At 44.5% G+C, this 14,032-nt stretch overlaps 2 protein-coding genes and 1 long non-coding RNA gene across 8 annotated transcripts in view; 1 reads left to right on the forward strand and 2 right to left on the reverse strand.

Annotated features, from left to right (window-relative positions):
* TMEM44 (transmembrane protein 44) overlaps window positions 1–582 on the reverse strand; it is a 33,877-nt gene extending 33,295 nt beyond the window's left edge. Inside the window, exon 1 of one of the 6 annotated variants that reach the window (XR_011074306.1) lies at window positions 197–582. Coding sequence is in view for 5 of the 6 variants with exons in the window: in XM_068546472.1 (XP_068402573.1) it covers window positions 197–333 (137 nt within the window). In the remaining variant the exon portion in view is untranslated. The remainder of the gene's footprint in view (window positions 1–196) is intronic. The other 5 variants (XM_068546472.1, XM_068546471.1, XM_068546473.1 and 2 more) reach the window with 5 other exon arrangements.
* The window catches only part of LOC137766349 (uncharacterized), a 15,969-nt gene continuing 1,937 nt past the window's right edge, over window positions 1–14,032 (forward strand). The window contains exon 1 of the long non-coding RNA XR_011074307.1: window positions 1–285. This is a non-coding gene — a long non-coding RNA (uncharacterized lncRNA). The remainder of the gene's footprint in view (window positions 286–14,032) is intronic.
* The window catches only part of LSG1 (large 60S subunit nuclear export GTPase 1), a 24,670-nt gene continuing 23,832 nt past the window's right edge, over window positions 13,195–14,032 (reverse strand). Inside the window, exon 14 of the mRNA XM_068546467.1 lies at window positions 13,195–13,668. Coding sequence (XP_068402568.1) covers window positions 13,489–13,668 — 180 coding nt within the window. The 3' untranslated portion in view covers window positions 13,195–13,488. The remainder of the gene's footprint in view (window positions 13,669–14,032) is intronic.

Below are 14,032 nucleotides of genomic sequence, written 5' to 3' on the forward strand. Positions count from 1 at the left end.
CGGAAAGAAGTATCTGATTTCAGTCTACAGCAAAATGTTCCTCTCGATGCTGCAATTGTGCTGCCTCCCGCCTCCTCCCTTTCTGCCCCCTTCCCTCTAGATCTCCAAGCGCGAGTTAGCGGAGGGCAGCGCCCCATTGCCCCCCGCGGCCGCCCCGGTCCCCGCCCCGGCGCCGCCCGGCCCCAGTCCCCATTACAGCGCGTGGACGGCGACCCAGCAGGAAAAGGCGCAGATCCACAGGCCGAAGGAGATGCAGACACGGTGGCGGGCGAAGCAATGGTCCAGGTAGTCCCAGTTCCAGAGCGCGGGCGCGGGGCTGGGCGCCTCCTCCATGGCTGTCTCGGCTCCGCCTGGCCCGGTGCCCGCGCCTCCCTCTGGCCGGGGACTCGCGCGCAGCCTCCCCCCGCTGCCCGCCGCCCCGGGCGCTGCCTCCCCGCGCGTCCCCTTCTCCGAGTCTGTTCCTTCGCGGCGGCCCCAGCCGAGCGCGCCGACCGCCGGCCGGAGATGGGCGCGCCCAGCTCCGCGCTCCCGGGGGCGGGCGGTGGCGGTCAAGACTCGAGGGAAAAGTTTCCGGGAACGCGCGGCTCCCCACCCCTCGCGCTATTGTCGGGGGTCGGCGGGCGGGAGGCCGCCCCCAGCGGCGGAAGCCGGGAACAGCCTCTGCACAAAGGCTGCGCCCCCCGCCCCCCAGACAGCGCCAGCGCGGCTCCCGCGGACCCCTTCGCTGTCACGCACCCCCAAACCCGGCGGCCAGAGCGGAATACAGTGACCTGCCGGCGCACTGTGAGGCACCTCGTCCGTTCATTAACCCACCATATTTCCTGAGTCAAACAATACATACTTGGCGCCTGGGGAGCTTGCTTGGGCGCTGGGGATCCCGCGATGAGTGGGGCTTGGTCCAGATCGTTAAAATGGCACAATACAAAGGGTGCTGTGGGAGGCCAAGGAGGAATCAAACGCGCCCCTCTGCATCCTCCCTCACTCTTTTCTGAGGCTGGAGCTGCACCCTGTGTCCCTGCTCCGTTGCCCAAGCGGGGCTCTGGAGGCGAAGTCCTCTTACCCGGCGACCCCTGCAGCCAGGGAGCCCCGTGATTTTTGCATTCTGTCCCCTCCCATCCAGCCACACTGCCATCAGTTCAAGTACACAGGGCTATTGTTCTTGAAAACAAACTATTATTATGTTTTAAAATTTTCCTTGTTGATTTTAATAACTTTTCTTAAAGGACATGACTATATCATTTCTTATTTTTTATTTTTAAAAATAGCTTTACTGAGATCCCATTCATATATCATAAAATTCACCCATTTAAAGTGTGCAATTCAGTGGTTTTTAATATATCCACAGAGTTGTGCAACCACCGCCATTATCTAATTTTTGAACATTTTCATTACCTGCCAAAAAACCTAGTACCCACTAGCAGTTACTCTCCAGCCCCCCTCAAGCACTCCCAGCCCTAGGCAACCACACATCTACCTCTGTCTCTATGGAGTTGCCTATGCTGGACATTCCTTATAAATGGAATCATCCAATAGTGACCTTTTTGTGACTGACTTCTTTCACTTAGCATAATGTTTTTAAGCGTCATCCATGTTGTAGCATGTATCCATATGTTATTTCTTTTTATGGCTGAAAAATAATCCATTGTATGGTTGTGCCACATTTTTTTATCCTTTCATCAGTTGATGGACATTTGAGTTGTTTCCACTTTTTGGCTGTTATGAATAATGCTGCTGTGAACATTTGTCTACAAGTTTTTGTGTGGACATAGGTTTTCAGTCCTCTTGGGCACATACCTAGGAGTGGAATTCCTGGGTCCCATGGTAACTCTGTGTTTCAAGTTTCGAGGAACTACTGGACTGTTTTCCAAAGTGGCTACACTATTTTATTGGTTCATTCTTTTTTTTTTTTTTTTTTAGATATGTAACTTTTTTAAAAAAATTTAATTAATTAATTAATTAATTTATGGCTGTGTTGGGTCTTTGTTTCTGTGTGAGGGCTTTCTCTAGTTGTGGCAAGCGGGGGCCACTCTTCATCGCGGTGCGCGGGCCTCTCACTATCGCGGCCTCTCTTGTTGCAGAGAACAGGCTCCAGATGCGCAGGCTCAGTAATTGTGGCTCACGGGCCCAGTTGCTCCGCAGCACGTGGGATCTTCCCAGACCAGGGCTCGAACCCGTGTCCCCTGCATTAGCAGGCAGATTCTCCACCACTGCACCACCAGGGAAGCCCTGGTTCATTCATTTTTAAAAGTTATGACCACACACGGGAGAAATAAAACACTATCTGTCAGGCATTGTGCTAGGAGCGGGGGACACATTGTTGAGAAAAACAGATGTTTTTTCTACCTCAGTGGAATTTACAGTCCAGTAGAAAAGAGAGAGATATTAAACAGGCAATCGAGCAAATAAAGATAAAATTAACATGTTATTAAACAAAAGGGGCCAAAATTCAAATAGTAAAATGATTAAGATGAATTGATATAAAATTCATGCCAACTAAGACAAGATTAAAGGGTTAAATTGAAAGGAAAAATATATGTAACCCAAGTTTCTCATTGTGTATAAACAATAAATGCTCCTAGTCTGAAACCTCTGCCTTCTGATTCTTTTTTTGTTTCTTCTTCATCTTTTTTTTTTCTTCTTTGTTTTTGCCTTCTGGTTCTTTTCGGGCTCTTCCGGTGTTTGTCCTCTGTGCTTACAAATGGTCATCTCTGCCTTGCTCTCCTGTGGGTGCTGACCGGTGACTGCCTAGATCCTGGGTTCCTCTAGTGGTGCTGTCTACTTACTGCTCCCAAAGGCAGATCCATCCAAAGATAATCTATTCCACTAATTATCTCACTGAAGTGAGGACACAGCCCACAGTCTTGTGTCACTCTCTCACTAGGCCCTAAGGTTGCCTTATGCTCTCAGTTTTGTTTTGACTTGAAGATACCACTATTTAATTTGATTCAATCTTTGTTCCGGTTTCCTTCTCTCTCAGGTTCAGCATAGACCCTGGGGAGGTGGGCCTAATTTAAAAGTTGCAGGGACTTCCCTGGCTGTCCAGTGGTTAAGGCCCCGTGCTTCCAATGCTGGGGGCACGGGTTCGATCCCTGGTCGGGGAACTGAGATCCCACAAGCTGCATGGTGCGGCCGAAAAAAAAATAAAAAATAAAAGTTGCTTCAGGGAATTCCCTGGTGGTCCAGTGGTTAGAACTCCACGCTTTCACTGCCATGGCCCCGGTTCGATCCCTGGTCGGGGAACTAAGAACCCTGCTTGGCCAATTCTCCTCACCCACCTTGGACCAGGTTTACACACATTAACGTCTTTTTCTTAAATTAGTAATTCTTAAATTACTTAAATTAGTAAATTTAATTTAGTAAATTTAATTTACTTAAATTAGTAAATTAGTAAATCTTAAATTAGTAATTTCTTAAATTAGTAATTAGTAATTAGTAACGTCTTTTTCTTAAATTAGAAATTCTTCATCTAATTTAAGGATGAAGAAAACCTCATCCCTGAAAAATATGAACTTGTGTGCACACCCACACACAGTTTCTTGTATAATCTTAAGGAATTCATGGAACTCCTGAAATTCAACTATGGATTCCATAGCAGAATAGACCCAGACTAAAAACCCCTAGTTTAAGGGTTTAAGTCCTACAGGTCCCCTGCCTGAGCAGTTGAGGCGGTGTGGCCCACAGATTGTCGGTATCAGAATCACTCTGGCTGCCTGTCAAAAAGCAGACCTACTAAATCCAACTCCCTGGTCATGTGTCCTTGGAATCTACATGGGTTAGTTTCCTGGAGTTGCTGAAACAAATCACCACAAACGCAGTGGTTTAAAGAAACAAAAATGTATTCCCTCAGTTCTGGAGGCCAAAAGTCTGAAATCACTTTTCACTGGACCAAAATCAAGGTGTTGGCTGGGCTGCCTCTCCATGGCAGCTCTTGGGGAGAAGCTGTTTCTTGCCCTGCCTCTTCCAGCTTCTGGTGGCTGCCAGCGTTCCTTGCCTTATGGCTGCATCCCTCTGATCGGTCTCTGCCTCCTGCCTCCGTGGCTGCATTGCCTTCTCCTCTTCTGTGTGTTAAATCTCCCTCTGCCTTTCTCTTATAAAGACACTGTGACTGCATTTGTGGCCTACTCAGATAATCCACGATAATCTTCTTGTCTCAAGTTCTTTAACTTAATCACGTCTGCAAAGACCCTTTTTCCACATAAGGTAACATTTACAGGTTCCAAGGATTAGGATTTGAAATCTTTGGGGGCCATTATTTAGTCAACTACACTGCTTTGCACAAGCTTCTTAGGAGATTCTTTTTTTTTTTTAATTTATTTATTTTATTTATTTATTTTTGTCTGCGTTGGGTCTTCATTGCTACATGCGGGCTTTCTCTAGTTGTGGCGAGCGGGGGCTACTCTTCGTTGCAGTGTGCGGGCTTCTCATTGCGGTGGCCTCTCTTGTTGTGGAGCACAGGCTCTAGGCACGCAGACTTCAGTAGTTGTGGCATGCGGGCTCAGGAGTTGTGGCTCGCGGGCTCTAGGGCGTAGGCTCAATGGTTGTGGTGCATGGGCTTAGTTGCTCCATGGCATGTGGGACCTTCCCGGACCAGGGCTCGAACCCATGTCCCCTGCATTGGCAGGCAGATTCTTAACCACTGCGCCACCAGGGAAGTCCCTTCTTAGGAGATTCTTATGAGACACACTGGGTTATGAGATGGCCCTCAGTGGGGCTGGAGAAGCTGCGGGGAGCTGTTCCCAGTCTCTGGATATCTTGGCTCATTGGATGATGCAGTGGGAAGACGTGGGCTTTGGAGAATCTTGACTGGAGTTCTCACTCTGCGTCCTTGCAGGTGTGATTGGGGCGAAGCACTGATTCTCTCTGCATGGGAGTATTTTTACCTGTAAACTGAGAATAGGAGTACCTACCATAGAGTTACTGTGATTATTAGACATCCTGTAGATAAGGCATCTGGCACATGTCAGCAGTGGCAATTATTATTGTTATTGTCCTTCCTAGGAAGAACCTCAGATCCACTAAAAAAAAGAGGTATAAAGAAAATGTGAAAAGGAAGATCAACAATGGAGGGAGACAGAGCTCAGTTCTGAGCTCTCTTCCCTTCCCCACCACGTGCCAGGAGCATCTGCCTTCTATGCTTGTGCCTCCCGAGTGAGTCATCTGCAGCTCAGAGCTCCCAAACTTTAGACTCACATATGCAACTGCCTATGCGTGACATGTCTTGCTTGTCTTAATTGAGCACGTCTAAAACCAAACTGGGTGATTTTCCTTCCCAAATCTGCTCCACCAGTGGTCTTCCCTACAAAGGTGATTGGGCGTCCTGGTCCTGAGGGGGTAGGTGCCTGCTCTCCTCCTCTGTTAGGGTGCCTCTCAAGCGCGATGAGTGTTGTCTTTCTACCAGGGGTGAGCACCTTGCAGCCGGGGTTGGTTAGTTCCTACCTGTCTCTCCAGCTCAGTGCCTGGCACATAGTTAGAAAAATATTTATGGAGTGAAAATATTGATTTTTAAACAGGCCAAAGAAATGTGATATGTACTTAAGAACATACTGAAAATGCTTTGGGTAGTATAGTCATTTTCACGATGTTGATTCTTCCAATCCAGAATGGTACTGAAGAACCTAGGGCAGGACAGGAATAAAGATGCAGATGTAGAGAATGGACTTGAGGACATGGGGAGAGAGAAGGGTAAGCTGGGATGAAGTGAGAGATTGGCATGGACATATATACACTACCAAATGTAAAACAGATAGCTAGTGGGAAGCAGCCGCATAGCACAGGGAGATCAGCTCGGTGCTTTGTGACCACCTAGAGGGGTGGGATAGGGAGGGTGGGAGGGAGACTCAAGAAGGAGGGGATATGGGGATATAAGTATACGTATAGCTGATTCACTTTGTTATACAGCAGAAACCAACACACCATTTTAAAACAATTATACTCCAATAAAAGTGTTAAAAAAAAAAAAGAAAGAAAATGCTTTGGTGATACCTAACATTGCATGTGTGGGTACATTGGGGAAGGCTTTCAAGAAACGCATGAACTGGGCTTTGGAGAATGTTTGCTTTTGGTGGCAAGGCCATGGCAGCAGTCCTGCAAAGGTGCTCCTGGAGGTGGGAAGAGCTGGCCTATGGGCACGGGAAACAGCAGAGGTTCTGCAGCGAGGGGAGATGGGCGAGAGGGGCAGATGGTCCAGTCCTGAAGGAGCCAGGACTTCATCCTGTAGGGAACACTTAGGGTGATGTATTCTAACCAACTCCCTCCCTGCCATTAGGATCCCTCCCAAATTCTTCCAGTACCTTCCATAGGGCTCTCCACCTGATCCACCCTCAGGAAGTGTCTCAGTTCCTTTACCAGGCTCCTCCGAGGCCCAGAAGAGAATGGTTTTTTGGCCATGGTCCAGAGTTTGCCAGAAAGAAAAACTAACAAGAGGACCATAACAGACGTCCTCCCTCACAGCTCGTAAACTTGTCCTGTTGGTAGAGGCACTGCGCCCATCGGCATTATCCTGACGAAGGAAGGGCTGCAGTGGGCTGGGCATTTCTGAGGAATGGGCAGCCAATCAGGCGGTAAATCCCCGCTGCTTGTGGTGGTGGGTGGGACAGGCTAGCAGCTCAACAGCTTTTCTCTTCTGAGGACACATTGCCTCCTGCCAGTGTTCTTTAAAATGCATTATTGAGCGGAAGGGCTTGGGGCTACTCCTCAAACAACAACATTTAAAAAAAAGTTCTGCATCAGTTTCTTTTACCTGCTATAAATACAGAGAAGTTAATTCTAAGAGAATGCAATACTGACTCTTCCAAGTCTTTTTAAAAAATTTTAGAGAGCTCATAAGTGGCTTCTGGATTTGAATATAGTGTTCTGTTTTGTGATCTGGTTGCTGATTACACAGGTGTGTTCACTTTATGAAAATTCATTGAACTGTACTCCTATGATTTGTGTACTTTTCTATATGCATGTGACATATCAATAAAAATTTCTAAAAGAACCCTAAAAAAAAAAAAAAATTTTATTAAATAGAGTTGATTTACAACATTGTGTTAATTTCTGCTGTACAGCAAAGTGATTCAGTTATACATATATATACATCCTTTTTCATATTCTTTTCCATTGTGGTTTATCACAGGATATTGAATATAGTTCCCTGTGCTACACAGTAGGACCTTGTTGTTTATCCTGGCCTTTCCAAATCTTAATCAGTCCCGTTGTGGACAACTTGGAGTGCTGTGATTGCAGCAGGTGGTAGGACTGTTGGGGTCCTGGGTTCTATTTAAAACTCTGTCGTCAACACACTGTAGGATCTTGTGAGGGTTTCTTCACCTTTTTCCCCTCAAGTTCCTCGTAACATCTGATTGCTGAAAGTCACTTCCTGCATGTCACTCAGAAGCTAGGCAAGGGCTAATGGAACGGACAGATGTTGAGATGTTACATCAAGGAAAGTCCTTTTTTAAAGGGGCTTTAAAGCAAGGGAACTCACCTTTTTAAAAAAATTAATTAATTAATGTATTTATTTTTGGCTGCGCTGGGTCTTCGTTGTTGCGAGGGCTTTCTCTAGTTGCAGCGAGCGGGGCCTATACTTTGTTGCCGTGCGCGGGCTTCTCACTGCAGTGGCTTCTCTTTTTGTGGAACATGGGGTCTAGGGGCGTGGGCTCAGTAGTTGTGGCTTGTGGGCTTAGTTGCTCCGCGGCATGTGGGATCTTCCTGGGCCAGGGCTCGAACCCGTGTCCCCTGCATTGGCAAGTGGCTTCTTAACCACTGTGCCGCGAGGGAAGTCTGGCAACTCACCTCTTAAAGCGAATTCAGTACTTGAATATATGCATTGAGATAATTATTTAAAGGAAATGTAAGTTCTCACTGCCGTTTGCAACTCAGAAAGCAACCAGCACCCTGCTAAGTTCCTACATGCCAGTATGGGAGCTGGATAACCCCCCTGCCTAAAAGCCAGCAAAGGCAAAGAGTAAAGACAGAAGCTCTGCATGTTTTTGTTAATCGTGGTAACTGTTTGATTCTATAGTCTTCTGGTGCAATCTTGTCTGCGCTTCTGAATGGCTCCTGAGCCCTTATGGTATTTAACTGTCAACTCTTATAACCCCTCACTCCCTGATTTTTTATTTTGAAAAATTTCGAAACTACAGAAAGTTGAAAGAATACGTACCTAGATTCACCAACTGTTAACATTTTGCCACATTTGTTTTGTCTCTCTGTCTCCACTCGGAACCATTTGAAATTGCAGGTATCATGACATTTTACCCTTAATATGCATCGGCATGTTTCTCCAAGGATAGTCTCCTTAGAACCACACTTCTATTGCACTGATACAATAATCTTATCTAATATGTAATCTGGGATGGGGGTGGGGGAGGAGAAGTGGAGGAAGGTGGTCGAAAATTACCAACTTCCAGTTATAAGATAAATAAGTACTAGGGGTGTGATGTACAACATGATGAATATAATGAACACTGCTGTATGTTATATATGAAAATTGTTAAGAGAGTAAATCATAAGAATTCTCATCACAAGGAAAACAATTTTTTCTATTTCTTTAATTTTATACCTATATGAGGTGATGGATATTCACTAAACTTACTGTGAGAACCACTTCATGATGCATGTAAATCAAATCATTATGCTGCACACCTTAAACTTACATAGGGCTGTATGTCAATTATATCTCAATAAAACTGGAAGAAAAAAATGTAATCCATATTAAAATTTGCCCAGTTGTTCCAATAATGTCCAGTAATGTGGTTTTTTTTCAGTTTAGGATTCACTCATTTAGCCGTGTGCCTCTTTAGCCCAGGTCCCTTGTTTTATAGATTGTCCCAAATGTGGAATTCATCTAGTTGTTTCCTCGTGATTACATTGAGGTTAAATGCTTTTGCAAAAGCGGTACAAGGTGATGTCGTGTACTCGTTAATACACCGCATCGGGGGTGCAGAATGTCAGGCTGGCATTCCACGGGTGATGCTGAGTTTGATCACTTGTTTAACGTAGTGGCTGCCAGGTTGCTCCACTGTAGAAAGCACTTTCCCTTTGAATTTAATAAGTAAGGGTGGGTGATACCTAGAGGGGTGTGGCCATCCAGTTGCACAACGACCCTTCACTCAGTGCTTTCAGCATCCGTTGGTGATCTTGCCTGAATCCTTGATTTCGTTGATGGTTACAAAATGATGATCCTATCATTCCTTCTACATTTTCTCCCTGGGGTGCTTTTGTAAAAAAAGTTTCCCTTCCTCTCCCTTTTTTGAATATTACCATGGATCCAAAAATCCTTTTTAAAAAACCTCAATGGTTTATAATCCAAAGGATTATAAGTGTTTTAATACTGTGTGTTCCCTACTTTAGAAGTAGACAAGATGTATAAATTATAAATGTGAAATTTACCCCTATTCTCCCCCAACTCTGAAAAAAAGCTCATCATACTGACCTTTGATTGTTGGGTCAGGCAGGAGTTAACAATCATTACCTTTAGCAGTTAACTTCTGAAGATGTCACTAGCCACATTTTAAGTGCTTAATAGTCACATATGGCTGTAGTTACGTACTGGACAGCACCAATTATAGAACATTTCCATTATAGCAGAAAGTTCTGTTGAACAGCACTGTATTACAACATCCATGGCAGCACTATTTTAAAAAACCAAATCCAATTGGGTGATAAGGATGTGTTACTGTAGGTTCATCCATTGTAACAAACGAGCCACTGTGGTATGGGATGTTGACAGTAGGGGAGGCTCTGTGTGTGGGGGGACTGGGGATAAATGGGAACTCTCTGTACTTTCTGCATAATTTTGCTGTGAGCCTAAAACTGGTCTAAATAATAAAGTTTATTAATTGAAAAATTAAAAAAACCCCAAACCTGAGAAACCTCTACAAGTCCACCAATAATAAAACAGACAAATTGTGATATATTCACACCATAGAACACTATTTGGCAATGAGAATGAACAATTTATGATTACACATGAGAATATGGACGAATCTCACAAACCCTGATTAAAAAAGTGAGATACGTAAGGGTACATACCGTTGATTCTGTTTCTATGTAATATAAAGTGAGGCGAAAAGGTTAGAATAGCGGTTAGGTGGGTGCTGGTCATGCTCTGTGCCTGCATCAGGGTGCTGGCTGCATCGGTGTGTTGCTTGTGAAAATTCAGCTATCTGTACACTTATGATTGTGCACTTTCTGTATACATAGTGCACTTCAATAAAACATTTAAAAATTTTATTGAGGGTCTACTTTTTGCTAACATAATGCCTTTTGTTTTTAAATTGCTCAAAATGGTTGTTGTTTCCTCTTTATACTGGAGACTTTTTAAAAAGAATATTTATTTGGCCGCATCGTTGCGGTGCACGGGCTCTAGAGCACGCAAGCTTAGCTGCGGCATGCATGTGGGATCTTCGTTCCCCTAACAGGGATCGAACCTGTGTCCCCTGCATTGGAAGGCAGATTCTTAACCACTGGACCACCAGGGAAGTCCCTATACTGGAAACTTTTGAAAGCACCATTTTTCCTTTCTGTAAGGCCTCTCACCCTCATCTGGTATACAGTACGTTGAACGCAACAGACAACAAATGGTTGTTAAGGGTGGAAATTTAAAACGATTTTCCTCATTTCTCCACAAAGACCAAAGATGGGAAAAGGCTGGTAAAACAAGGTGGCAGTAAGTAGATTTCTGGCTTGCTGCCAAATTTTTCCTGGTTCTCCACCAAGAAAACATACGCTGCTATTGGTTTCTTGAGAGAAACCACACTTCCTTCTAATTTCCTGAAAAGTAAACAGATGACAGATGTATACAGCAGGTTCTACTTGAAAAGGGTGGCATAGTCCTTGTAATTAAATATTGGAAAAAAATTTTGAAACAAAAAATTTGATAATGTGATAATGCTGCACTTCGTAACTTTAAGTACTAACCTGTAAAACAAGGGTGAGGATACTTAAAAATAAAAATTGCGAGGATGCTTAACGAGACATATTCTGGGCAGAAGCAAAGGTGAAAATAGAAATTCCCTTTTCGTGGTGTCCTAGTTTGGGTTCCTCAGACTGTAAACAAAGACTTAGGTTTAGTTAGTTAATTTGGGTGGCACTTCCGTGAAGCAGAAATGAGGAAGAGGAGAAAGTGAGACCGGGAAGGGAGAAAAGGAAAGGCGAGTTAATGAGACAGTTTTAGCCGTGGGCAAGTGGGGCTCAGTTCCACTGAGGAAGAACATGTAGAATGTACACACTGGGTGAAAGGGAAGCTGGGGTGCTTACCAACTGGCCCCCATTCCTTACTGGTTGGGGGTTACCCCAGGGAGTGTTAAGCCCCCAGCCCTTCTAGACTGCCCTGTGTGCAGGCTGAGCAAGCTCCTGGGGTGCAGGAAAAGTCCTCAGGTGGGAAAGCAGAAACCACAGGGCTTGTGGAAAGCTGTGAGCCTGCACAGGAACCGTGTATTGGGCTGCAGGCGAGCTCCAATTAGGCTAAGGGATGAGGAGTGGGTGGGGCATCTGCACAGACATCATCTCTTACCAGCAGTACGTGCTAGGAAATTGAGTCAGATACTCTTCACAATTGTTACACACCCATGAATGTTAAATATCAAAGGCATACATCGAGAAATAAGCCCTCACATTTACGTTCCACTTTTGACAGAGTTATCAAAATAATTCAATGGGGAAAGGCTAGTCTTTTCAACAAATGGTGTTGGGACTACTGGATATCCACATGTAAAAGAATGAAGTTGGTTTGTCCCCTACCTCACATCATATACAAAAATTAACTCTGGCCCAAAGACCTAAATTTAAGAGCTAAAACCCTAAAACTCTTGGGAAAAAACACAGGAGTAAATCTTAGTAAGCTTTTATTTGCCAATACTTTCTTAACTATAATACCAAAAGCACAAGCAACCAAAGCAAAAAAAGATAAATTTGGACTTCATCAAAATTAAAATTTGGTCAATGAATACTTATTAATGAACAAAATTTTTTTTTTTTTTTAAAGATTTCATTTTGCCTTTATTCTTTTTTTTTAAATTTATTTATGGCTGTGTTGGGTCTTTGTCTCTGTGCGAGGGCTTTCTCTAGTTGTAGCAATCGGGGGCCACTCTTCATCGCGGTGCGCGGGCCTCTCACTATCGCGGCCTCTCTTGTTGCGGGGCACAGGCTCCAGACGCGCAGGCTCAGTAGTTGTGGCTCACGGGCCCAGTTGCTCCGCGGCATGTGGGGTCTTCCCAAACCAGGGCTCGAACCCGTGTCCCCTGCATTGGCAGGCAGACTCTCAACCACTGCGCCACCAGGGAAGCCCCTGAACAAAAATTTTTAATTTCCCACATATAACAATTTTCAAATATACCAAATACATTATGGTCAGTTAAAGGCAAGGCTTCTTTTTAAAAAAAATTTTAAAAAAAATTATAACACTTTTTTTTTTTGGCCACACCTCATGGCTTGCGGGATCTTAGTTCCCCCACCAGGGATAGAACCCAGACCCTTGGCAGTGAAAGCAGAGTCCTAATCACCGGACCACCAGGGAATTCCCAAGGCAAGGCTTCTTAACAGTGAATTCATGAACTTTGGGGACCTGTGAATCTTCTGATACATTTTGCAAAACTGTGTAGGTGGGAATGTGCATTTTTCTGGAGAAAGCATCCATAACTTCCATTAGATTTCCAAAAATATCTATGACACAGAACAAGGTAAGGATCTGAATTAAGGGAATAATGAGGCTCAGAGAAAAAGAGAGACAAAAGTAAAGAAGTGAGAGGCTGAAGCAGCCATAGTGTATTATAAAGGTGATTGTAAAAGGTCAACTGCCCTTGTTGGTCAACTACTCCTGATGGTCCTAAGTGCTAAGGACATCAAGGATCCCTACACCTAAAACAAGAACCAGCTGCTTAGCTGCCTCTTCCTCACTCGCTGTGGGTTTGGCTATAGAAAAACCCACGCTCCCCTCTGGGGAAGAGACTCACGGTGACTTTCAACAGACGATTATGCTCTTCAAGGGCTTTTAAAAATCACCTGTACTAGCCCCTATTCCAAGATCTGATATGCCTTCTGCCATATTAGGGGTGTGTGCTGGGTATGTGTGTGAGGTGGAGATCACAAATCTCATAATGTGCTCAAAAATCCATCTAAAATCCCAGCATGTTTTAGCAGATTAAAATTGTTTAAATAATGTGAAATGTCCAAATTGCAGCGTAGTTACATGAACAAATAAAAAATCCATAAGTGGCAATTTAATTTTACTATCTCTTCAAGATATTCCCAGTTTACAAATTACTATGCATTTGTATATATGTTTACACAAATAAACATACATCATTCATTCCCTCATCTCACATTCAGCCTCCTACAGGAGCAGGTTTCTGGGGCTCCAAGACGACTCTGTTAATTGGAGTTGGTGCTCTGAGGAGCCCCTCGGTCTTGATATCAGCTGTTGGGTGTGAATCACAAGGGCAGGGTCCACCCTATAGCACCACAGATGCACAGTGCAGATGCTACTTCTGTTGCAGCCCAAGTTCACGTATCCAGGTGCTTATAGAGTCTACGACTTTTCTCTTTTTTATTTCTGTTGCCATGTTTTTTCCAGGGCTTCCCAGCCCCCGTCTCAGAGCTCACAGTAGCTGCCGTCACCAGGCCACTCCCAGGCTTGTAGCCCATCACAGCCTGGACTCCTTTGGTCAAAGCTCTCACATTTTCCTAGGAAATAAGAGAAAATATTATTGGCGATGTCAGCAGTCTCCTTTACAGGATATACACAGGATTGCTTATGGAGAACTCCAAGAGAGTGGACTTCCATCTCTCACTGGTCCTCTTTCTCTCCCCATTCCTTAAATAAGCTTCTCAGCGTTCTGTCTTCACTTCATTCTCTTTGTCCTCAACTTTGTTTAGTCCATGGCTTCAAACAACATCTATAACTAGACTCAATACCAGCTATTTTCTGGAAATCTCTATCTCGATATCAAACTTCAACCGGCTGCAACCCAAAGTTAGTTAGAAGCTGACTCTCCATTATTACGGCTAGTGGTATAAGAATCTGCCCAGCCCTGAAGATGGCACACAC

This window comes from Eschrichtius robustus, chromosome 6, assembly GCF_028021215.1.
Source record: "Eschrichtius robustus isolate mEscRob2 chromosome 6, mEscRob2.pri, whole genome shotgun sequence".
Taxonomy (NCBI): Eukaryota; Metazoa; Chordata; class Mammalia; order Artiodactyla; family Eschrichtiidae; genus Eschrichtius; species Eschrichtius robustus.